This window comes from Astyanax mexicanus, chromosome 1 (genome assembly GCF_023375975.1).
Source record: "Astyanax mexicanus isolate ESR-SI-001 chromosome 1, AstMex3_surface, whole genome shotgun sequence".
Taxonomy (NCBI): Eukaryota; Metazoa; Chordata; class Actinopteri; order Characiformes; family Acestrorhamphidae; genus Astyanax; species Astyanax mexicanus.
In genome coordinates, this window is record NC_064408.1 from 126318755 (window position 1) to 126346311 (window position 27557).

A 27557-nucleotide genomic window follows, 5' to 3' on the forward strand; every position below is an offset into this window, starting at 1 on the left:
TAAAAACTGTGGTTGTAGTTTGTTGTGTTCCCTCATTATAGCAAGAAACCACAATTACAGTGATGAATCTACGTTTTGATTAAGGGGGAGGAAGTCCGGAATTCCGAATCTCTCACGAATGTCAAACATAAAACTAACTTTACCGCAGTCTGAAAACAGCCTGTATTTTTACATTGTTTACATAGGAAACACGCCTCCCCAACAAAATAGCCTATAAAATATTATTAATATGTGAAATAACATCATATAAGATTATAGAAAATTCACTTACTATCACAGCATCCACAATACAGCACTGACCCGCAGATAAAATATCTATAAAGTCCTTTATTCTCCTGCTCACTTCTCCTCACAAACATGCGTTTATTTTCAGTGCAGCTGAAACGTAATATTCTCAAGCTCCTAGCGACCACACATGTAATATTTTCACGTAAAGTTGTACGTGAATACAAAGCTAAGGATGTCCTCTTCTAGATTCTGTGGTTTTTATTGGTCCACAAACCACTATTTTTCTTGAGTGATCGTCTTTTGAACCAATAACGTGAGCGCTGGATCAATCCAATCCAATCAAATCAGGTCATAGCCTTTCTCCAGCGTCACAAAAGTGATTGACACCTATTTCAACCAATAGTCCACCCTTAGATGAAAACACTGGTACGTACTTTGCCCTGATTGGTCTCCTAATGGCTGGGGGTGGGGCATGCCTAACCGCTCTCACCAAAATCCATCTGTTAAACAAAGGTGCGCCCACAGCGCGGATACGTGTGATTTTGTGTGTCATTTCATCAAAACAAATATTAATATTAATATAACATAGACTTAAATTAATTTATTTTATCACAAACAAACAAAAATATTACAAACTGTTGTTGTATAGTGACAGATTTACTTGTGTTTCTTGAGAGGTTTTGAACACTTTGGAGACGCCTGGTGGACACCTAATATAATGCAGTGGAAATCTTTAATGCATTGTGATATAAATTACCAATTTTGTAATTTGTTTGTCAAGACCCTACTGAATCAGGAAATGTAGAGAATGATTGACTATTCATCACCAACATCCATACACACATTGTTAACTCTAATTATAACAGGGGCTTTTTTTTTTTTTTTTTACATTTTCTTCTGCATTTGATGTTCTAAATAATGGAAATTAAAGTGTTGAAGTGAATGATTGTTTACTGTTTATGATTACACTGCAATTGACATTTAATAATAAAACATTCAAACTATATTTTGTTTGCATTTTTAAAAGGTTTGCATTTTAAAAGGTTGCAGGTTTAAAAAGAGGCGGAGTCTGACTTCACATGTATCGGAGGAGGCGTTTGCTGGTCTTCTTGACCCTCATGGGGGGGGGCATCACTAGTGATAGGGGGATATACAACTGAGTAGCAGCTGAATTGGTGGGACAATTGTCCAAATTGTCTAAATTGTCCGAATTCGAAATAAAAATTTAAAACAAAAAGAAGAAAATTACTTGAAGAGAAAAAGAAGGTCAGTCAATTCGAAAAAGAAGAATTTCAGGAACTTTGAAAGTATCCTAAAGTGCAGTTTCTGCAAAAAAAAAAAAACCCATAAAAAATGTAAAATGTTGAAACTGGCACTCATCAGCACCTCCCCAGGAAAGGAGAAGCAAGAGCAACAGTCCTTTTGTTGCACAGAATAAGAGTATTTTGGTTTGTTTAACACTTTTAACACTTTTTTTTACTACAACTAAGTTACTCAACGATTCCTTATGTGTTCCCTTATGAACGCAGCTTCTAATTGGTGGTTTTGTTGCACGACTGAATTGTATTAAACATGGTGGCGGTAGAGCCGAGCGCTGCCCGAGGCGAAGACGAGCAAAACGGAACTGACAGCGTCTCGGAGAGGAATCCTCCGGAGAGAGGAATCCCAGCATGGAGATAAAAAACGTAACTGATAGACAGAGCAGCACTGCATGCATTAACCACTTGCCCAAGGACTCTTATTGGTGTAGTGCAGCATTCAGTCACCCAGACCTGGAATTGAACCCCAGTCTCCCACATGGTGCCTCACTGGCAGGTGGTGGTGTTATTCACTGCGCTACACCAACCAGGTAAGGTAATTAATTATAATTTATCACAACTATTAGTAGAGATGAGCAATTAAATTTACAATGTACAGTTGCAGGAAAAATATATGAACTCTTGGGGATTATACTTGGATTTCTGCATAAATTGGTCATTAAATGTGTTTTGATCTCTTTATCTAAGTCACAACAATAGACAAACACAGTCTGCTTAAACTAAAACCACACAAACAATTATATGTTTGCATGATTTTATTAAACACAACATGTTAACATTCACAGCGAGGGGGGTAAAAAGTATGTGAACCCCTCGGCTAATGACTTTTCTAAGAGTTGATTGGAGGCAGGATGTGATTGGATGTTCTTAAGAAGCATCGCTTGATGTGAATCCCGAGCGAATGCCTCTCAGGAGACCTACATTCAAGAATTGCTGACTTGTTGCATGAAGCTGGAAAGGGTTACAGAAAAAGTATCTCTAAAAGCCTTGATGTTCATGTTTCCGCGATCTACAAGACAGACGCTCTACAAATGGAGAAAGTTCAGCACTGTTACTGGAGCTACTCTCTCTAGGAGTGGTAAAGTCCTGTAAAGGTGACTGTAAGAGCACAGCGCAGAATGAAGAATCAATGAGGTGAGGAAGAATCCTCAAAGAGTGTCAGCTAAAGACTGAATACAGAAATCTCTGGAACATGTTAACATTTTTGTTGACAAATCTACAATAAGAAAAACATTAAATAAGAATGGAGTTCATGGGAGGACACCACGGAGGAAGCCACTGCTGTCCAAAAACCAAAAACATTGCTCCACGTTTAAAGTTTGCAAAAAAAAAAAAGAGCACCTGGATGTTCCGCAGTAGTACTGGCTAAATATACTGTGGACAGATGAAACCAAAATTGAGTTGTTTGGAAGGAAAAAAGGCACAGCACACCATCATCAAAACCTCATCCCAACTGTGAAACATGGTGGAGGGGGCATTTTGACTCAGAGCTGCTTTGCTTTGCTGCCTCAGGATCTGGATGGATTTTGCCGTCATCAATGGAAAAATTAATTCCCAAATTAACCAAGACATTTTGCAGAAAAACTTAAGATCATCTGTCCACCAACTGAAGCTCAACAGAGGATGGATGATGCAACAGAACAACGACCCAAAACATGGAAGTAAATCAACAACCGAACGACTTCAACAGAAGAAAATAAATAAATACTTCACACCAGATATCCCATAATATTATAGCTGAACTGAAACAGTTTAGTGAAGAGGAATGATCCAGAATTCCTCCTGACCGTTCTGCTAACATGCTATCATGCTAGCATGAATTCAATTAGTGTTATTTGCCATAGAAACCAAAGATTTTACTCTATATTGCCTTAATTGACCTATTAATATGAAGACATGCTGTTGTTGCAAAAGTTCTGCAATTTGTCAATGGGGTAATATTTTATTATTACACTATCAAACTGAAAATTGAGGAGATTTATCTTCTTAAAACCATTATGCTATAAAGATAAACAGTGCTAGCAGAACCCATCCTTGAATCGTTTAAATTATGCAGGTATTTGAGATGAGTAAAGTGATCCAGAATAGTGCTGGCTAGCGCCATCATGCTACAACATGCTAAAATGATGCAATAAATCATATATATATATATGAGCATTTAACTCTATATCAACTCAATTTACCTGCTAATGTGATTAAATGTTGCCGTTGCAATAATTCTGCCATTCGTCTGTGGTGCAATATTTTATTATTACGCTTAATTTATCTTGCTTAAAGCGTCACGCTAAAGAGACGCAGCGCTAGCAGAGCATCTCAGAACACAATGCGGATCAGAACGCATCCTGGAGGAGCCTGTCGAGAAAAAAAAAAGAGATTACGCTGATTTATTTTTTTTTTATATGGCAGCTTGAAAGTCAGCCCATCTCATTAGCCTTTTTCCCATTTATATCCGAAAGCGAGCAATTTACTCTGCGCGGCGTGATCGGCTCATTTGCACGAGGGCCGTGAGCACCTTCTGAAGAAGCTAGCTTATCTCCTTCACGACTGGATAATTAGCAGAGATTTAAATAAGTATATTGTATAAATGGCAGAACCCCTCTGTTTTACAGCAGTCCATCAAAGCTCAGGGGAGCCGAGGATTACAATAACAAAAGCTTCGTATTAGCGCTCCAAGCATTAGCATTATAGCATTTCTTCTTCTGTGGTATTAAAAAAAACAAAGAACACTAAAGATACAAATGTTTTTGGACCCCTAGAGTAGTGATATAATAGTATAAACCCCCCCCCCCCCCCCCCCCAAAAAAAGTACTGAGCTGTAGAGCAGTGGAACTGGAATAATGGCGCTCCATATAATACCTTTTAATGGAACGAGTTTGGGAGTGCAATCAAATCCTCACAGCAATGCTTCTCCAAATTAGCTTGTGCTAAACGGCAAAACATGAACAAGCTAATTCATGCTCAACTGCGACAGAAGCTCAAAACTCATTATTAAAAAGTTTGGTAACACTTTAAAATAAGACTACCTTTATAAAGGGGTTATGAATGGTTTATAAAGGAGTTTATTAATGGTTATTAATTAGGTTGCAAATACTTAAAAACCCACTAATAAGCAGTTAATTAATATAAAACCTGTAATATTAATATATTTATAAGTATGTTTAACTATTTACCATAAATTATATGACTAAGTTGCCACTGTTGCTTTTTTGATTGGTGTGTTTTAACTTCCTATCAATGTTTTTAAAGGTATTTACAACCTATTTACAAACCCGTTATAAATCCTTTATAAAGGTAGTCTTGTTTTAGAGCGGTACCAAAAGTTCTTACATCTCCCTGATCTATGCATTCGCCACGGTCAGTAGCTATAGATCCCTACCTCAGAAAAAGTCTAATCCTGGCTAATCCTGCTGTGTGCTGTCTGAGCTTCTCAAACAGCAGACCCAAATGACCGAAATAGAAATGCTTCTTCAATTGATCTAGTGGGCGGAGCTCTGGTTTGATGGGTGAGGGAGAGGTTGTGATGTCACAATAAGGGAGGAGCTTACGATCGGCTCATAGAAGCAAACGATGCACAAAAGCACAGAAAAAGTGAGTTTTTTGCATGATGTTTTGCTTTAAAATTCATATATAGAACAGGATGTTTTAAACTCTTCAGTTTAGAGAAAAATGAGGTTAATTTGATTGTACAGAATTTGGGTGCGTTCAACGTGAATTGGGTTAATTATGTTAAACCCTGAAGCTGAATGAAGCCTGACCTACTGCCTCACTACTGCAAATCTGGGTCCATGGTATCGACTCAACTCCACTCGAATCTACTTTGCTCTGCCTGACTTCACTCTGCCTGACTTGACTCTACTCTACCCTAACTCTACTTGACTCTTCTCTGTTCTACTCGATGCTGCTCTATCTGACTCTACTCAACTGTACTGTGCCTGACTCAACTCGAATCTACTGTACTCTGCCCGACTCAACTCGAATCTACTGTACTCTGCCCGACTCAACTCAAATCTACTGTACTCTGCTCAACTCTACTCAACTGTACTCTGCCCGACTCAACTCGAATCTACTTTGCTCTGCCTGACTTGACTCTACTCTACCCTACCTAACTCGACTTGACTCTGCCGAACTCTACTTGACTCTTCTCTGTTCTACTCGATGCTGCTCTATCTGACTCTACTCAACTGTACTGTGCCTGACTCAACTCGAATCTACTGTACTCTTCCCAACTCTACTCAACTGTACTCTGCCCGACTCAACTCGAATCTACTGTACTCTTCCCAACTCTACTCAACTGTACTCTGCCCGACTCAACTCGAATCTACTGTACTCTGCCCAACTCTACTCAACTGTACTCTGCCCGACTCAACTCGAATCTACTGTACTCTTCCCAACTCTACTCAACTGTACTCTGCCCGACTAAACTCGAATCTACTGTACTCTGCCCAACTCTACTCGACTGTACTCTGCCCGACTCTACTCTGCTCTACCCTGACTCTGATCTGCTCTACCCAACTGTACTCTTCTCTACCCAACTTTACTCCGCTCTACCCGACTCTACTCTACCTGACTTTACTCTGCTCTGCCCAACTGCACTCTGCCCGACTCAAATCTACTCTACCTTGTTCGACTTGACTCGATCACTTTAAATCGTGCTGTCTGTTTTAAATAAAAAGAACTAAAAATAGGATTTGTAACTTAAAGAATATCCAGATTAATTTTATGCTATTATCAGCCAGCCCTGTCTCCCACAGCACAGTGAAGCTCATCAGAAACTGCACCTCTGGTCCTGGTAGTTGGAGAATCCCTGCTCTGTGTGTTTTGGTGTTTTCTCAGCTTTAACACCCGATAATCAGATAATTAACGAGTCCTCTCTGGAGTAAAGTGGGGGTTAGAGACACACACAGATCTAAATCTGGATACTTTAGTGAAAACACAGGGAAACACTGCCCTATATACTGATACTGACACTACAATATATCTCTAACTGTTACTGTATAAAATAATGTGTAATTTAGCCAGGGGTGGCTAAATTAAACTTTTGAACAAATTAGGTTAAATCCAGTAAAAAAAACTTACTTTGTAGAGAAGTGTCTTCAGATAATGTAGTGAATTTAGACCTGATTGCAGGGATGCCAAATGTTCAAGTATTCAATTCTAATTAAACAATTACAACATAGAAAATTAAACAAATAATGAAATAAGTAATAATTAAAGTGCTATTTAAATTCATGAAAATGAACCGAGAAATCACCCAATCAGGAGTGAAGAATCGTGAGTGATGAGTGATGACTGCTCTAAATGCATTAATAGACCTGCTTATTAGACCCATTCAGCATCATCTCTACAATAACTGCCTAAAATAATCTGAATACAATCAAACTCTGCTCACAGCAATGTTCCTAATTAGTGTTCAGATTTCTACAAAGAATTCCAGCCCCGGAAATCACAATCAGAAAAACACACTGTATAAAAACAACCAATACTCAGTGTTAAATTTAGTACAGGATCCGCTACGATACTGACTCTTAAATACAGTATTGTATCAGTGCTGATACAGTGCTGTATTAGTATTTATATTTACTCAGTACAAATACTTCTAAATACAGTATCAGTACCAGTATTAATACTTGCTCTTGAATACAGTATCAGTACTAATACTCACTGTTAAATGCAGAATAAGTATCTGTACTAATACTCTAGAAACTACAGTATTGTATTGGTGCTGATACTCATTTTAAATACAGTATCAGTATCTGTGTCTGAATTACAGTATCAGTGCTAATACTCACTATTAAATACAGTATCAGTACTAATACTCATTTTTAAATACAGTATTAGTACTAATATTCTTAAATACAGTGTTGTATCAGTGAGAAACTAAGTAAAGTATCGTATCTCTGCTGTATCTGTACAACTCTGTACAACTTGTATACAGTAGATACAGTATCTGTAGTAATATTTACTCTTAAATACAAGATTGTATTAATGCTAATACTCTCTCTTAAATACAGTATCTGTCTCTAAATTACAGTATCGGTGCTAATACTCTTAAATACAGTATGGTATCAGTACTAATACTCTCTTATAAATACAGTTTATTAAATTTTAGAACTTAAGTTTAGAAAATTACAGAATTCAGCTAAAACTAAATTTTAAATACAGTATAAGTGCCAATACTTTTAAATACAATACTGTATCAGTACTAATGCCCTCTCTTAAATACAGTACCTGTCTCTACATTACAGTATTGGTGCTGATACTCATTTTTAAATACAGTATTGTTTAAGTGCCAATACTCACTCTTAAATAGATTATCTGTCTCTAAATTACAGAATTTAGCTAAAACTAATTTTAAATACAGTAGAAGTGTCAATACTTTGAAATACAGTATGGTATCAGTGCCAATACTCACTCTTAAATACAGTATCTGTCTCTAAATTACAGTATCAGTACTAATACTCTTAAATACAGCATGGTTTCAGTGCTAATACTTTCTTATAAATATAGTATCTGTCTCTAAATTACAGCATCAGTACTAATACTCTTAAATACTGTATTGCATCAGTACTAATACTCTTAAATACTGTACTGCATCAGTGCTAATACTCTTAAGTATTGTATCTCTGCTGTATCTCTTTTATACAGTATCTGTAAAACTCTTACAGCAGGTGATGCAGAGGTTTTATTTAAGGTGGACTGAACTATTAAAGAGTAGCTGAGTTAAGAAGTGAAGTCTTAGTTTCAGGAGATGATCCAGTATGAATTTTAGAAACTGATGAAGATGATATTAAAGGAACTGAAGGAACCTGTGGATCTTCTGTGGAGGTTCAGCAGGTAAAACAGGTGAACAGGTGAGACTCACCGCGCGCCAGTAGAAGCAGAGTTAATCCCGGCAGCTGATGCTGATGATGCTGAAGGTGTGTGCAGGTATCAGGCGCGCGCTGCCTCCGCGGAGCGCCTCTCCATCCTCCTCTCAGCCGGACCGTGGCGCACGGAATCAGCGCGTGCGATCATCTGCGCGCGCTCCCGCCGCGTGCCCGTCCCCCTGCGCGCTGGAGAGGATTTTACTGCTGGTTCCACTGGTTCGCTCTTCACTTTCCCAGTGCCGCGCTGGGAGAGAGAGCGCGCGAGCCTTTACTGAGGGAGCAGCGACCTCTAGCAGCCAATCAAAACTCCAGAAAAACACTTTATTTATACCCTTTAAACTTTTATCACATTTTATCACCTTTATAAAAAATAAACTAACGGATTTAAAACTTTAGCATATTCAAGTTTATTCACCATAAACTTTAACGGTTTTAAAACTTTAACGGATTTAAAACATTAACATATTCAAGTTTATTCACCATAAACTTTAACCGTTTTTTAACTTTAACGAATTTAAAACGTTAATGGACTTAAAACATTAACATATTAAAGTTAATTAACCATAAACTTTAACGGTTTTTAAACTTTAACGGATTTAAAACTTTAACGGATTTAAAACATAAACATATTCGAGTTTATTAACCATACACTTTAACGGTTTTTTAACTTTAAAGATTTAAAACGTTAATGGATTTAAAACATTAACATATTCGAGTTTATTAACCATAAACTTTAACGTTTTTTTTTTTAACTTTAACGGTTTTAAAACTTTAATGTATTTAAAACATAAACATATTCCAGTTTATTAACCATAACCTTTAACGGATTTAAAACTTTAATGGATTTAAAACATAAACATATTCAAGTTTATTAACCAAAAACTTTAACAAATTTAAAACTATAACAGATTTAAATCTTTAACGGATTTAAAACAACAGCTAAAGCAAAGTGCTGTTCATAGATAATTATAAAACATAAAACAAACACTAAAATAATAAAAGACAAGCTAAAAATAAGACAATAAAACGTAATTAATAAAACCGAGAAATGGTTAAAAAAAAAAAAGATCAAATCTCAGTTTGGGTCAAAAGCCAAAGAACAACAATTAGTTCCTGGGTGAAAAAAAATATACTTAATTGTACTTAAAACGTATTGAGTAATGATTAAGTATGCTGTAAGTATACTTATGTACTTTTATATTTTACATTAAAATTATGCTTTCATCATTCATTTGAAAGTAAAATTTAGTCATACTTTTAAAAAAAAGCACAATATAGTGTATTAAAAAAATTGACTACTTATCAGTTTCTCTGATTTTGCTATTTATAGGTTTATGTTTGAGTAAAATGAACATTGTTGTTTTATTCTATAAACTACAGACAACATTTCTCCCAAATTCCAAATAAATATATTCTCATTTAGAGCATTTATTTACAGAAAATGAGAAATGGCTGAAATAACAAACAAGTTCATATTCATAAAGTTTTAAGAGTTCAGAAATAATCAATATTTGGTGGAATAACCCTGGTTGGTTTTTAATCACAGTTTTTTTTTCATGCTTCTTGACATCATGTTCTCCTCCACCAGTCTTACACACTGCTTTTGGATAACTTTATTCTGCTTTACTCCTGATGCAAAAATTCAAGCAGTTCAGTTTGGTTTGCTGGTTTGTGATCATCCATCTTCCTCTTGATTGTTTTTTTTTATTTGGTAAAATCAAAGAAACTCATAATTTTTAAGTGCTCTCTTATTCTTTTTCCAGAGCTCTATAAACTTAAATCACATGTGATTTTTATGTTTTAATATCTGTAGCCATAACGGTAATTAAATTGTAAATAAAACAATAATTAATAGAATAATTTACATTGAGATCATTGTAAAACTGAAGTTTATCAACAGAACCCAGCATTAGTCCAAGCTTCAGGAAGACAATCAAAATCAGAGTGTACTAATATGTACTAATATATTTTATTACATAAAAAACATATTTCAAATATATTTAAAGCACAGTACATGTTCACGGTCTGAACCCTTTAAAAACACCAGTAATTCTAACTTTAAAATCAGAACTTCAGCTTTTATCACTCTCACCTGTATCTGCTGTATCTGTAGATTACAGTCCATTACCACAGAGCATCAATTCAACATCTTTATACTCATATTTTACACAAAAACTATATAAAAAAAAAGGCTGACTTTCAATTTCATTAGAAAATAATTGAATGGGGAGATGCTGAACTCAGTATATTTATTTAATATTTCTGCAACACTCGAATTCTTCGATCTAACATTTCTGTAAATGAAACTGTAGAATCTGTAGAACTTCTTTAAATTAATTTAAATATTAATTTGGATAAAACCTATTATAAAATCCGGTTTAGAAACAATAACTTTTGTTTAAAATTAAATATTCACTAAGGATTCAGTGCATTTCATACATCTACATTTTATATATTTCAATGCAAACAAATGGAAAAAGGAGAGGCTGCTACTGTTTAGGGAACAAAACAGAAATTATTTCAATAAAATGGTGAACATTTTTACAAAATATCATGGGTGAAATTGTCAAACAACTTTAATGTTTTACCAAAAAAACACTTAAAAAAACAATTTTAACAATTTAGGTTATAATCCAAAGAAAATAAGTAATTACTTATAATTTTAATAAAATAAAATAAAATCCATTAGAAATCCATAATTTTTTATTTTTATTTTTAGAAATAGTCATTATTTTAATAAATAAAAAATAAAAAAAAGTCTATAAAGGAATTATCTACTTTTGTCAACAAAAAAAAATCGAAATGTTCACTTTTTGGATAAATTAAGTAAAAACATTAAATGTATTCTTTCAAAAATATTTTTTGAGACAATACACAAATTCAATTTTAGAAAAAAAAAACATTTAAAAAACGGTACATGAGAATTTCTAGGAAGTTCGTTATTTCTAGAAAGTTTTTTAATTCTAGAATGTTCAGTATTTCTAGGAAGTTCGTTACCTCTAGAAAGTACGTTATACGTTATTTCTAGAAAGTTCATTATTTCTATGAAGTTCATGTCTAGAAAGTTTATTTCTAGAAAGTTTATGTCTAGAAAATGTGTTATTCTTAGAAGGTTTTGATGTCTAGAAAGTTCATTATGTTTATATTTGTTTATTTCTAGAAAGTTTGTCTAGAAAGTGTGTTATTTCTTGAATGTTCGTCATGTCTAGAAATTTCGTTATTTCTAAAAAGTTTGTCATTTCTAGGAAGTTCATTATTTCTAGAAAGCTCGTTATTTCTAGGAAGTTCACTATATGTTTACTATTTTTGGCATAGTAAGTCAAATTATCCAAAGAATAAATCATTATTCCAACTTATTCTGACAAGATAAGATTTTTTGAGTAAAACTGTGGATATAAAATAAAAGATATAATAGAGATAATAAAAGAATATAAAAACATCACAAGCTCTGTTGGCGGATATTTTATTTTGTAAAATTTGATGTTTACACTGGAAATGAAATGTGATTTGGATAAAATTGAGTTTATGTTTTTTTTTTTAGGAAAACAGCGAACGGTCAGAATCGAGATGAGCAGAAATGATGTTGTTTTATCTCTAAATCGTACGATAAATCAGTATCGTAATAATCGTTACAGGCCTCAGCAGACTTGCAGTCCTTAATTACACAGGGCATTTAAACACAACTGAGCCTAAATACACACACACTACACACCACACACACTACACACACACTCTACACACACACACTTCAACCATCTACACACTTCTCACACTGTCAAAACATTATGACCACACTCAGAACAACTCTGAACAGATTTAGACTGAATTTCAGCACAGGATTCTACAATTACTGATCTTTACAGTAAAAATAAAAATACAGTTAAAAGTAATGACACTCGAATGCAGTATTTGGTCCTACAAGTAGAAGTGTGGTAAATCATTATTTAAATCAGCGTGTTGTTTTTGTTACTGTTCTCCAGCAGGTGGCGCCACACACATGAAAAAAAACCCATATATAAAATATCAGTAATCCAGTAAAACACATTTACACACACTCATAATCTGATAATCTGATAATCTGATAATCTGATAATCTGACAGGTATTCATCAATTACCCGTTAGATACTGAATAACTGAATAATGATACAAAAGGAATGAATAAAATGATTTAAAAAGAAAATAATCAATCAAAAGTAACAACTGTGAACATTGAGCCATTCTATCCATATATACACACATATAAAATATCACAATTAAACAAGAAATTACACTGTATTTTTTAATAAAGATCTGCATAATTAAATAGTTAGGGTGTGGGGAAAAAATGATATAGATTGTTTTTCTATAAAATATTTTTTTTATATTTTTATATATTTAGTTTTTTGCCAAATTTTATTTAGATTTTTATTTATTCAATTATTTTATTTAATTATTTATGTTTCTTATACTTTTTTTTCCTTTAGGATTTAATAAATGCAATTATTAATTACAATCATAAAAAAATAATTACTGAAATAATTTGTACTGATCAATAAAACAGAATTTAAGATGCACGGTCACTTGTAGAAAATGCTTTTGTTTAGTACCTTAATTTAATTTCACAATTTCTCTAAAAAAAAGCACAAGGGCTAAAATTTATGGCTTGATTGTGCACCATTTAAAAATGAGTGAAACACACCCAATAACCACTTAAACTGAATTTCAGCACAAGATTCCACAATTACTGATCTAAAATCAATTGTTTTTACAGTAAAAAAACAAAACAAAAATACAGCTATAATTAACAAATGAAGTATTTGGTACCACATTTACATTTACAGCTTTGATGATTTGAAGTAATCAGATTATAAATGCATGAAAATGATTTGATCGGATTACTGAAAACGGAGTTTTGCAGAAATCAGGATTTTTGCGTTTGTTAGGTTTTATTTTTTTTTTGATCAAAATGTGTGAACATGCAATTCATAATTCAAACAGTGCAAAACATCTGATTTTATCAGTGATCTGATAAAAACATTTATATGCATTTTATAATCTGATTACTGCATTAGAATATCAAGAGTTTGTCAAAAATCCGATCAAATAATTTTATGCATTTTTATTTTTTTTATTTTATGCATTCCATTTAAAAATGAGTGTAACACGCCCTTTAACCACTCAGTTATGCAGAGATTTAAAAGAAAAACATGTAAAAAACTTTATGTACAAAACATAAAATGTGCTTTTAAACAAATGCTTAAAATCTTAAAATTGAGATACCCTCAGACTGATATATCATAAAGCTTTTAGGCTAAAATGAGAAATACACTGCATTTTTTCATCACACCAAGCACTAAAATACAAGCAGCTGTATATTAAAATTAATATGCAGATAGTGTGAGATGATTAAAGTGATGATTAAAGGTTATTAAAGCTCACCTTCCGTCGTTTTATCTTTCATTTTAAAATGTCTAGTTGTGGTCTCTAGTATGAATGAATGACATGTGAGCCGTTTTTGTAAAAAAAAAAGTGCTCAGGTGTCTCTGTATAGCTCTTTTTTAATGGACTGTTTTAGGGGTGTGTCCAAAATGACCGGATTCCAGCTTTGCTCATGAATATTCATACATGCAAACAGCATGCAAATATCTCTCCTCTGATTGGCTAGGAGCACTGCGACGCCCCTCCGCCGCTCTGCCGCTCACTGCCTCCCACCTCCTAACTGATGAGCGGTGATGTTGCGTCGCTTCAGCTCCGCCTCTGGGAGTTTCTCGAGCCAAGGTGGGCTGGTCTGTGAGTTTCTGCCTACGTAGGCAAAAAGATAATTCAAAATTCACCCGTTTTTCGGAGGGGGGGAGGGGGGATTTCTTTGCTTAGCTCCTGCAGACAATGGGGGCTGCAAAACAGTTTAATGTGCAGGTGTACACATTCAACTCGGAGAGACCTACTGTATTCCACAAAAAACAAGAAAAATCGGATTTTCGCGGAAGGTGAGCTTTAAAAGTACGTGACACTTCAATTTTATCCAGTGACTGTAAAAAACATGGAAACAGTCTTTTAAAAGTGAAACCACCACAGGTCTAGCGCCTCTGCTGGCTGGTTGCGATATAGTGTGTAGCTCCGCCCACCCGTGTGTTTTAATGAAAAAAACAAACAAGAAAACAACCCCGCCCACTTTCCTTCTAATTCCTCTTTTCATCTCCAGTGTCTAATTTTAAAGTTAGTTTTTATATTGCTAAAAAGTGAAACCACCACAGGTCTAGCACCTCTGCTGGCTCGTTGCGGTATGATGTGTAGCTCCGCCCACCCCTGTGTGTTTTAATAAAGAAAAAATATAAAACAGCCCCGCCCACTTTCTTTCTTATTCCTCTTTCCGTCTCCAGTGTCTAATTTTAAAAGTTAGTTTTAATTTAGTTTGTTGTAAATCATGAAACATTTGTATTTTCACCCCAACAGGAATTAGTTTATCATCTTATTCTGCTATATTATAATATATTATAATAGATTATATTATAATAGGTGGGGCTACGCTTTTAATTGAATTAATTGAAAAATGAACAGTTAGATCTAGTTAATCATCAATAATACTAGTATTATATATTAGCGATGTAGTTCGATTCTGCTGTTGGTCACATTAACGGTTACTTCGTAAACTTTTTACGAAGTTTTGTTACACAAAGTAGCTTTTTACGCATATTTTATTTTTCAGTAAATCTGATTGGTTTTTAGAATAGTAGCTTTGGATTATCTCAGCGGTTAAAAAAAAAAAAAAAACGGATTTAAACTCCAGCACAATAATATATATGATAGAATCATAAATTATTTGGTAATAAAATACTGTGCATGAACTAGGGGTGGTCGATATGTCCCTAAAATATTATTAAAATATTTCATATTATTTTCACAATAACGATACTTTTGGCGATATGACAAAATCGATTTTAAAAACAAACAATATATATATATATTTATATATTTCAAGAATGCACTACTGCAACATAATGCAAATTACATTTTATTGCTGTATACGATATAATATCCGAGATATTAAAAAAATACAAGAATTTGATCAGATTTGTAACAGATAAAGTCAATGATCCAGAATGTCATGATACTTAAAATGCACTTCATATATCCAGGATTAAAGTAGAATAAATGATACTGTACAGATATAATCTGTCTCTAGTAGATATATAATGAGGAATAATGAGAACAGTGTGAAATAATTAGGGGTGGGCGATATTTCAGGGTACGATATCATTTACGATATTAAAAAATGTTGGCGATATTATTATTGTTGGGGACCATTACTGTAAACTGCTCAAGGTAGGCAGCCTGAGACTGTAACACTTGGTTTGGGAAAAAAGGGGCGGTTCTACCAAATCTGGCTCCGCCTCTTTTTTCTACTGTGTTGATTGGCTCTGGTTGCAAATTGAACAGTAATTTCTATAGAAAAAAAAAAAAGTCTCCATGTTTTCTACAGTCACTGATATAAAACCTAATTTCTCAAATAAAGCTGATTTACGCAGATATAACCGGATATTGCTCGTATTGCTGATTTATCATGTGATAAATTATATCTTCCAGTAATAGTGAAGTGCTGGTGGTTTGTTAGGCACATATTAGTGGTTCAATTATTGCTTTTAGCAATGGAACTATAGGTCCAAGATAATCGATACAATTCTAAAAACCTGTTCAAACATAGTAGATCATCATCAAATCTACACTATATGGCCAAAAATATATTCGCTTTATTCACATGTTCCTGAATCTCTACTTTGTTCACAGGTGCTTTTACAAACATTAGTGAAAATATTTCAGGTGTCTCGGGTCATCGTCATGCTGGAAGATCCAGCCACAAACCATCTTCAATATTCTTACTCTTACTGAGAGGGAAGGAGGATGTTGGTGGTAATATGATATGCTCATATTGCTGATTTTTCATGTGATAAATTACAAAAGTTTCCAGTAATTGAGAAGTTGAAGCTGGTGGTTTGTTAGGCACATATTAGTGGTTCAATTATTGCTTTTAGCAATGGTTCAATAGGTCCAGGACAATCGATTCAATTCGATTCAACCTGATCAGACATAGTAGATCATCATCAAATCTACACTGTATTGCCAAAAATATATTCACTTTATTCATGTGTTCCTGCAGGTGCTTATACAAACATTAGTAAAGATACCTCGGGTGTGTCTCGGGTCATTGTCATGCTGGAAGATCCAGCGACGACCCATCTTCAATATTCTTACTCTTACTTCTTACTATTTCTAGAAAGTTCGTTACGTCTAGAAAGTTAGGTACTTCTAGAAAATCTGTTACTTCTAGAAAGTTTGTTACTTCTAGAAAGTTCGTTATTTCTAAGAAGAAGGACAATTGATTCTATTCGAAAAACCTGATCAGACATAGATCATCATCAAATCTACACTATATTGCCAAAAATATTCACTCAGGTGTTCCTGTAGGTGCTTCTACAAATACTAGTTAAAATATCTCAGGTGTGTCCCGGGTCATTGTCATGCTGGAAGATTCAGCTACAAGCCATCTTCAATATTCTCACTCTTACTGAGGGGGAAGGAGGATGTTGGCGGTAATATGATATTGCTCATATTGCAGATTTTGATTTTTACGCTTACATTTTACTATTTCATTTTACTATTTCTAGAAAGTTCGTTATTTCTAGAAAGTTGGTGAGTTCAGTGGTGAATTCAGTGGTCTCTATAGTGATGAATCACGCCTCTCCAACTAACAATACGATGGAAAAGTCATTTTAAAAGTCAAATTTAATGTTTTTAGGACCTAAAAAAATATATTATTTAAGATCCAAAAAGTTGTCATAATTTCTTTGGTAGAAAATAATTGATTGTATTGGAAGTTAAAAATGGAAAATTATGCAGCCTAAAATTATTATTTATTATAGTCTTAGTCAAAACTTATTATGACCTCCCAGTTAGCCGACTCATCTGTGAAGTTAATATGTTAGCATGTTTGCTAGCTAATCCGCCACTAAATGTTAGCTAGCTCTCTGCTAACCTTAGCTACCTTTCAGCTAATGTTAGATACCTCTTCACCAACCTTAGTTATTTAAGACTTTTCTAAGCCTTTTTAAGACCTTTTAAGCCTTTTTAAGACATTCTAAGGACCCACAGGAACCCTGTAATGAGTGTAAAGTTTGGCTGAGGGGGGATCATTAGTTTGTTTTTGGGTTGTTTTGCAGGAGTTGGGTTCGACCCGTGAAAGCAAGAGTGCAAGGAACTCTCAATGCTTCAGAAAACCAAGAGATTTTAGACAATTTCATGGATTTTTAAATAACTGTCACCAGTTTGTGGACCACTTTTCGTTTTCATCAGTGCAAAAAGCAAGATCTAAAAAAGACATGGATGATCTTTGAGTTTGAGAGATTGGAGTAGAGGAAGAACTTGAACTGTCCTGACCTCTGATAGAAAACCATTGGGATGAATCTGATTGGGGACTGATGCAGGTCTTCTCGTCCAATAAAAAAGTAAAAAATGACAATAAACACACTCCTAAACCTTGTGGAAAACATTCCCAGAGAAGTAAAAGATAAACTGATATCATATTAAACCCAATGGATTAAGAACTGGATTGAACTCAAGCTCATACTTCTGGCAATACAGTGTAACATTTACATCCATCATCACAATCCTATAAATCATAAATTTGATACCTTAAAAACCAACACTAAAAAATAAAAATACCCCCCAAAAATATTTTTTTGTTTGGTTTTCTTTTCTTAAAAAACTTAAAGGCACTTGAATAAAATAAAATATATTCAGTGAAATGATTCGGTTTCCCAGTTCGCAACCCCTTCAACACCTCATTCACACATATATAAAAACTATATAAAAACCACATTCATTAAAACTCTCGCTCTCGCTCAGATAAAATTAGCTGGGGTCTGATTTTTTGCGTCGTCTCTGCTTCAGGTTAAAAATCTCTACATTTACAAAAAAAGAAACAAAACAAAACAAAAAAAAAACGATAAGGATAAAGATGATTAAGACCACTGGGAGGTTCAGTGCTCTCATTGGTCAGTCTGGGGAGCGAACTGGAAGTGGATTGGCTGGATTAAAACGTCACCAGATATAAAAACGACTCATTCGTTTCCGTTAGCATTTAGCTTCTCAGCTTCCGCAACAGGAACTGGCGTGTTGTCAGCAGCTGGACTTCGCTTCAAACACGGAATTCCTTGATTCATTACGAACAAACCAAGATCTATGAAGAAAACGACCGTCGCCACGAATCCGAACACCTGCAAAACAAACAAAAACAACAACAACAAAATTTAGTTTTATTAGATTTATAAAAGCCCAAAAAACGCATTTTTCTTGCATGACGCAGAAAAAAAATCATACATAGCTTCATTACATCAAAGCTAGACTGCTGTAAGGCGCTACTTACTAAAACTAGACTAAAATTAGACTAAAATCAGGTCCAGTCTGGCTTCTACTCATATTTGCTTCTAAATATATGCAAAATACAGTAATGAAAAAAGTGTTTGCTACCTTCATGATTTCTTATTTTTCCATGTTTGTCACTTTTACATGTTTCAGATAATCAAACAAATTTTAAATATTAGTCAAAAACAACACAATAAAAACACCAAATGCAGTTTTTAAATTACCATATTTTTCGCACTATAAGCAGGGAGGGTTCATACACTTTTTAACCTTAAAATTTCCATAATTTTTTCATGACTTTTTCACACCTTTAAGACACTTTTTTTTTTTGCTGTTGCTAAGCGTTCGTGTGGTACAGATGTTGGTTGCTACGTTGTTGCTACGTCTTTCTAAATATGTTGCTTTAGGGTAGTTGTTGGTTGCTAAGGTGTTGCTAAACGTTGTACGTAGTTTGTTTCGTGTTTGCAGAGATGTTAATACAGGGTAATTGTTGGTTGCTAAGGTGTTGCTACATGGTTGCTATGGGAAGGGGGTGGTTGCTAAGGTGTTACTATGGTGTAACAGAAGACTTTTTCATGCCTTCAAGGCAAATTTTCACAGCCATACAATTTTTAAAACATCGGTGCAGCACTAAGGCTGGAGCATTAGCATTAGCATTAGCAGCTAACCGATCTGTTGGTCATGTGGAAACTTCATTTCATGTCCCGGGATGGTCCTGATGAGTGCCAGTTTCATCATAATGTTTTTTTTGTTATGGTGTTTACAAGTTTTTGACATTTTTCAGATTTCTTAAAGTAACTACTTAGTTGAGTAATTCTTGCTATGGAACACCAAAAGAATTGCTAACGCTGTTGCTAAGTGGTTGCTTATGTGCTATCAAGTGGTTGCTATGAAAACCTAACTTGTTAATTTAATTTCACTGCTGCTTTAGGTGGTTGGTAAGCTGGTGTGAGGCTGTGGCTATGCTGTTGCTAAGTGGTCGTGTGGTACAGATGTTGGTTGCTACGTTGTTGCTACGTGTTTGTTAAGATGTTGCTATAGTGTTACTATGGTATAACAGAAGACAGCTGGTTGAAGTTGTTGGTAGGTGGTTGCTTAAGTGCTATTAGGCAGTTGCTATGGAAACCTAATTTGAAAACCTAACATTGCTACTTTAGGTGGTTGAAAAGCCTGTTGTGAGGCCATGGCTATGCTGTTGCTAAGTGTTAGTGTGGTACAGATGTTGGTTGCTAAGGTGTTGCTAAATGTTTGCTAAGCTGTACGCTGTTTGCTTAGCGTTTGCAGAGATGTCGATATAGGGTAATTGTTTGTTGCTACATGGTTGCTGTGGGAAGGGGGTGGTTGCTAAGGTGTTACTTTGGTGTAACAGAAGATTTTTCATGCCTTATAGGCCTTTTTTTTTTTTTAATTGCTGGATTTTTCCAGGTTATTCATGACCGTACGAACCCTAATTTAGTGAACGTCTGTTTTCTAGTATATTTTCATACATAAGGAGCACCGGATTATAAGGAGCTCTGATGACTTATGGGTAAATTAAAGGATTTTAAGAACATCTTATAGTGCGAAAATTATGGTATGCATCATAGAGGCAAGTCTAGTAGTCAGCAATCTCTCACCAGGAGGTGCACTACCCAAACCTGACCTCTACCTCAGCCTTTCACATAAGTGCTGCCCTCCTGTGACAAACCCTAATCTAAAAATCAGATCACACACACACACACAAATATATAAATATAATATATAAATATATAAAAATGAAGATGCTACTATACCACAGCGGCTTTTTCCGTGGTCATATCTCCGTTATCTGCTGCAAACACAATCGAGGCAATGGCGAAGAAAACGGCGATGACGAGCGTGTATACAAAATCCTGCAGAACAGAGAGACCTCACTTCAGTTTCTGAATCAGTTTCTCTGATTTTGCTATTTATAGGTTTATGTTTGAGTAAAATGAACATTGTTGTTTTATTCTATAAACTACAGACAACATTTCTCCCAAATTACAAATAAAAGTATAAATAAATGTAATTTCGAGCATTTATTATTTGCATAAAATGAGAAATGGCTGAAATAAATAAAAAGATGCAGAGCTTTCAGACCTCAAATAATGCAAAGAAAACAAGTTCATATTCATAAAGTTTTATAATTTTTCAGAAATCAATATTTGGTGGAATAACCCTGGTTGGTTTTTAAGCACAGTTTTTCTTCATGCCTCTTGGCATCATGTTCTCCTCCACCAGTCTTACACACTGCTTTTGGATAACTTTATGCTGCTTTACTCCTGGTGCAAAAATTCAAGCAGTTCAGTTTGGTGGTTTGATGGCTTGTGATCATCCATCTTCCTCTTGATTATATTCCAGATAATTTTAAATTAGTAAAATCAAAGAAACTCATCATTTTTAATCGGACTCTTCATTTTTTAAAGAGCTGTATACACTAAAATCACTCGTATGTGATGTTAATGTATTAATATCTGTAGCAAAAATGGTTCAAATTAAATTTTAAATAAAACAATAATTAATAATACATTATTTGACATCAAGAACAGTCAAGTAAAATTCAAAAAATTTAAAAAGTTTATCAACAGAACCAAGCATAAGTGATCTAAACGTGTACTATATTAGTTTATTACATAGAAAAAACATGTTTCAAATATATTTAAAAACACCAGTAATCCTAACTTTAAAACCAGAACTTCAGCTTTTATCACTCTCACCTGTATCTGCTGTATCTGTAGATTACAGTCCATTACCACAGAGCATCAATTCAACACCTTTATACACATTTTACACAAAAACTAGTAAACTTAAAATGTCATTAGAATAGAAGTAAATGGGGACATGCTGAACTAATTTTTCAGTATGTTTATTTAATATTTGTAATATTTTTTTCAAGCGCTGTATATTAATAACTCTCTTACTGTAGGTACTGTGATTTTACACACTGAGGAGGCGGAGCTACAAGCTGTAAGGAGTGTATTACCAGTAGAGGCCAGCAGGTGATGCCGACTCTCAGGTACAGCGGAGTGACGAGGAGGATGAGGAGGAGGAGGGTGAAGAGGAAGGCTGTGCAGCTGACGAACTCGAAAAAATACAGCGGAGCACAGGAAGTGCAGTTACTGACCACTTCCTCCAGAACGAAGGCCACGAACGACAGGAGCTGAGGAACAAAAACACATTCATTGTTTCTTCATTAATTATTGGTTGGGTGATCCCACCTCAGTTTCACCAGAACCTGAAACAAAAAACACCATTCTTGAAAATGAACAGTGTTTAAATCTGGTGTTTTTGCTGTGTACCCCTGACGCTTCACTTCATTTTTTCGATCAGAATTTTCCTGGGGTGGTCCTGATTAGTGCCAGTTCCACCATGTTTTGATGGTCGTTGCAGTGACTGCACTTAAGGACACTTTCAAAGTTTTTGAAATTCTCCTTTTCAGATTGACTGACCCTACTGAGTAGTTCTCGCTTCTCATAACCTGGATTCGAACATTACTCAAATATTCACTATTCACTGTATACCTGTAACTCTACCTCTTCACTACTTTACTTTAACTGATGCTCCCAAACACTTTATTCAGTTTAGAACAGTTTTAAAATGATAGATAGAAGATGGATGATACATTTCAGCTAAATTATAGAATTCAGGTACAAAAAAATGTAAGTAAAAACAAATCATGTAGCAAAAAAATAATTTAGATATTAAAAATTCAGGTTGAAAAAAAATTAGAAATTTGCTTGCTTGCTGTGTACCCCTGACGCTTCACTTCATTTTTTCCATCAGAATTTTTTTGACCCGAATTATTTTTGGCTACATGATTTTTCTCCACAGGGACTCTATGGGAATATATAGTTACCATGTATATATATTTTTTATTAATTAATAAAACTACAAAAGTATCACAATATTTTATGGTATTTTCGTGATAATAATGTCTTTACAATATTAACCAACCTTTATTTTGAATGGGAAAAAAACTATTGAGGGTGACCCACATTTACAATGTTGTCGAGCATTTATAACATCAAAGGGATTAAAAACATTTAATAATAATTTAGAAATAATAAGAAATAATAAAAAGTAATAAAAATAATAAAAGAAGTACTCATTTAAATCAACATTTAATATATATAAATAAAATATATATGTAAAACAGAAAATTCTAAAATACCATGAAAAACAGAATTTACACGTAAAAAGCAAAAAATGTATAAAATATAAAATAAGTAAAAAAAATATTAAAAAATATTAAAAGTAAAGTAAAATGTTAAAAATTATAAGAAGTGATTAAATGAATAATAGAAGTAAGGACAAGAAAGAAAAAATATAAGACATTAGAATAAAAAAATTAAATAAATCAATATGAAAAAACATTGAATTAAAAATATATATACACTTCAAGAATACACTAATGCAACAAAATGAAGATACGATATGAAATGGCACATCCCTAACTGATATATAAAAAAATATATTAAAAAATGATCAGATTTGTAATAGAAATCACTGATCTAGAATATCATGATACTAATATTATTAATGATGCAGTTCAAATATCTCCATATATGCAGAATTAAAGTAAAATAAATGATACTGAACAGATATAATCTGTCTCTAGTAGATATATAATGGGAAATAATGAGAACAGTGTGAATTTTTCTTTTGATAAAAACAGTAAAAAGTAGAACCCTGATGTGATGATTAGGGGTGGGTGATATTGCACAATATTTCAGGGTATAATATCTATTGTTCACCATATTAAAAAAAATGTTGCTGATATTATTGCGTGTGATTCGATACGGCACATTAAAATGAATACTAGGAATAATCTGTATTATTTCTATTATATGATCATCATAAAGCCACTAGAGGTCAGTATAGATCTGAAGATAGAGCAGCAGATTTTAACAGTCAGATAAAGAAGCAGCTCAGACTGAACCCAACATCCAACTCCAGTACACTACTTTACCAAACACAAACTTTATTATAATCGAATGTAAAATCATTTATTTACTGCATCAGAACACAGATTTCCTTTATGATGCCAATACTAATCAAATCATCTTTCAATAAATAAAATAAATAAATATACATATCTATAGCAATTGATACCTATTCAGCACCAATTTGTATGCAACGTGGAATTATATCGTAACTGAAAAGTGATAAACAAACCAAAATACTGGTTTCTGAGGCTGTTAACTCTGACGATCTTATCCTGTACAACAGAGGAAACTCTCGCTCTTCCATCCTTTCCTGGGGTGGTCCTGATTAGTGCCAGTTCCATCATGTTTTTTCAAAGTTTTTGAAATTCTCCTTTTCAGATTGACTGACCCTACTGAGTAGTTCTTGCTTCTCATAACCTGGATTCGAACATTACTGAAATATTCTCTATTCACTGTATACCTGTAACTCTACCTCTTCACTACTTTACTTTAACTGATGCTCTCAAACACTTTATTAAGAGACAAGAAATTCAAGTAATTAACTCTTGATGAGTTCAGCACAGCTGTTAACTGAAAGCCTGAATTCCAGGAGACTCTACCTCATAAAACTGACTGAGAAAATCCAGCAGAGATGTGCAAAAACTGTTTTAAATATCTAAAATATAAAACATATTCTGGTTTGTTTAACAGTTTTTTAATTAACTAAATAATTGCATATGGTTTTCTTAATAGTTTGGATGAGTTTAGTATTAATATAGAACATTTTAAAATAATGAAAAAAAAAATTACCATCTATACTCCAATGTTCTTTTTCTGACTATATATATATATATAAAACACAATATTAAACAATGCAAGACCCATTAAACAATGACATCACCAGACCCGCCCCCAATCACGTGCTGTCTTGCGTCCGGACCCATCAAGAATCAAGAATCAGCACCAAGCTCAACTCAAAACTCGAGGAAAACAGCAAAACAACAATAATCGGCCCTTTATTCAGCATTTAAATGTCTTTTTAAAAGGAAAAATAAGAGCGTTTGTTTTTCTGGGATTAAAAGTGTGAATTCAGCTGTAACTGGAAATATCTGCGCTGCTAAACTGTGCTGGACTGAGGAGCACAGCTTTCCACACGTGCTCACATTTACAAGCACGTGCCCAACCATGTGGATGATGGAGGCCATACATGCGGTTACCTTGCACTTCTCAGGCAGCAGCAGCCTGTCACTCACACAGACACACAGACAGCGCTGTGTATCTACTTCTTGTGTCAAGAATCGAAAGTGACATCACACGTCCTGCGATGTGACTATGCTTAAACGATACATCGTGCAGCCCTGTCCAAAACCATATCGTCGCTGTCCAATGAAAAATAAGTATTTCGATTTTTGTCAATTTTACAAAGTTTACTACAATACTAGGGGTGGGCAATATTATATGGTATACAATATATCGTGACACAGAAATATCATGATATTAAAAATCCATATCGTGATAATAGGGCTGTTCTGTCTTAAAAGTAGTCTATTATTTACTGTGAAGCTTTAGGTGTATTTATTGTATAATTGTTTTAGTTTGCAGTTTATATGCATGCACTAAATATTCTGCAATATATTTTGCTGCATTATATTATTTTATGCTATATTATTTATTTTGCCACATTATGATTATGCTGTTATACTATTATACTATATTCCTGAAATTAATTAATTATTTATCTGTTTTCCTATATCACCAAGTATATATAAGTAAAATACCCTGAAATATCGGGATATTATTTTAGAGCCATATCGCCCACCCCTAATACATACTTTAAACAGACAAACTGTCCCTTACACTGCACCACAATTTCTTGATGAAAGGACCAATAGAAATACTTAAAAATGACCTGAAATAAACTCTTTTTACATCGTCTCTCTCTCCTGTAAAGTTCCTTTTTTTTTTAGATGCATGTTTTTCATTGGACAGTGATGATATATGATATATATATATACACCCACTCATAGCTATCTATACCATCCCTACCCTACTTATCATCATCACTTCCCATCTGAACTGAAAACTGGAATAACTAGTACTACTGCACATTTACGATAAAACTACTTTCACTGTTTTTAGAGACATTAGATCAAATAACTATTAGAAAGAGAGAGAGCGAGAAAGAGAGAGAGAGACAGATACAGAGAGAGGCCGTTAAAAAAAAAAAAAATCTTTGTTGTAAGAAACGTTCAGGAAACCGAGCCCAGATCAGCTGAGAGCAGAGTTTCATACTGAAACTACATCAGTACTGAATGTGGTTTCTGATTCTACTCTTACCCAGAAATTACTATGAGAAATTACCTTAAGGAACAACCAATGTGGGAGTTTTTGGCAGATGCAAATAACCAATATTATACCTTCTATTATATTAAATCTGCTGATGCTCATTGCTATCTTACACCCTGTTAACAGTCTATTATCACTCCTATTTTCCTCCTGCCTGGTTTAAACAGCAGCAGAGCTTCTGAATATATCTACACTGATGGGCGTGGTGTTCTGGAAATGAGGTGTGTTCAGGTACATTTCTGGAGTTTTGCTTGTTTATCTTGGAGCTCCACCGACTGAATACAACCTAGACAGACGCCAACAGTCAGACGTTCATCACTATCTTGGCGCTGCAGTGCACAAACCCAACTTTTACATCAACAGTAAACAGAATAGTAAATAAGTAAAGCGTCAACCGGCAGCTCAGTTTCCTCTGCTGAGAAGAGTTTGTTGAACACGTCCAGGTAGCTGCACCGTTAAAATAGCAATCCACCAAAGTCAGAGCTCACCTGATTCTACTCTTAAAGTTCTGTTAAACTCAGTAACTCAGAATATCACAATATTCTCATTTAAAAGCATCAAAACTTCACTCTGTTATAAATATTATAATACAGTAAAAAAAAGTCTAGTCTAAATCACACTACACTATTATTATAAATATGCAAAGTAAAGATGCATATATTTATATGAAAATCATTTAGCATTTGTTTATTTCATGCTAAACATTGCTTAAACTAATAATTAAAAACGTTTTATTTAATTCTTAATGGTATTGGCAAAGTATCAGATCAGGACAATGGGGAAAATGAATTGACTCAGACTCCAGTACAGATTATATAAGCTGTGTACGTCAGTAACAGGAGTTGATCAGGTAATGGAGGCAGGTGTTGTAACTCAGGCTGTAACAGTTCAGGTTATAATAGTGAATCTGCTGGTGAGCTGGAGAGTGACGTTAGCCGCTAAGTGTTAGCGGTGTTAATGTAATGGGAGGAAAAAGGCAGGATAACCCCACTTCCTGAGGAACCTGTGGCTAACGCTAACCGGACGGCTACGTCACCACCAGGCCTTATCACCACCTCCCAGCACACACTCCCCGACCTGACCCACAGAAACTCCGTCACAACTACAACCGTGGTGACTAAACCAGAGTTAACCTGAATTAACCTGAATTAACCTGAATAGAAACATCAACTCCGTCACAACTACAACCGTACTGAATTAACCAGAGTTAACCTGAACAACAGAAACATCAAATCCATCACAACTGAAACCGTACTGACTAAACCTGAATTAACCAGAATTAACCAGAGTTAACCTGAATTAACCAGAATTAACCAGAATTAACCAGAATTAACCTGAATTAACCAGAATTAACCTGAACTGACCTGACCCACAGAAACTCCGTCACAACACCAACCGTACAGACTAAACCAGAATTAACCAGAATTAACCAGAATTAACCAGAGTTAACCAGAGTTAACCTGAATTAACCGGA

General features: G+C 34.3%; 1 protein-coding gene across 1 annotated transcript in view; it reads right to left on the reverse strand.

Annotated features, from left to right (window-relative positions):
• Positions 1-11333: 11333 nt before the first annotated feature.
• LOC125784817 (CKLF-like MARVEL transmembrane domain-containing protein 6) overlaps positions 11334-27557 on the reverse strand; it is a 33841-nt gene continuing 17617 nt past the window's right edge. Inside the window, exons 3-5 of the mRNA XM_049468572.1 lie at positions 21796-21972; positions 20585-20683; positions 11334-18664 (exon numbers count right to left, since the gene is read on the reverse strand). Coding sequence (XP_049324529.1) covers positions 18509-18664; positions 20585-20683; positions 21796-21972 — 432 coding nt within the window. The 3' untranslated portion in view covers positions 11334-18508. The remainder of the gene's footprint in view (positions 18665-20584; positions 20684-21795; positions 21973-27557) is intronic.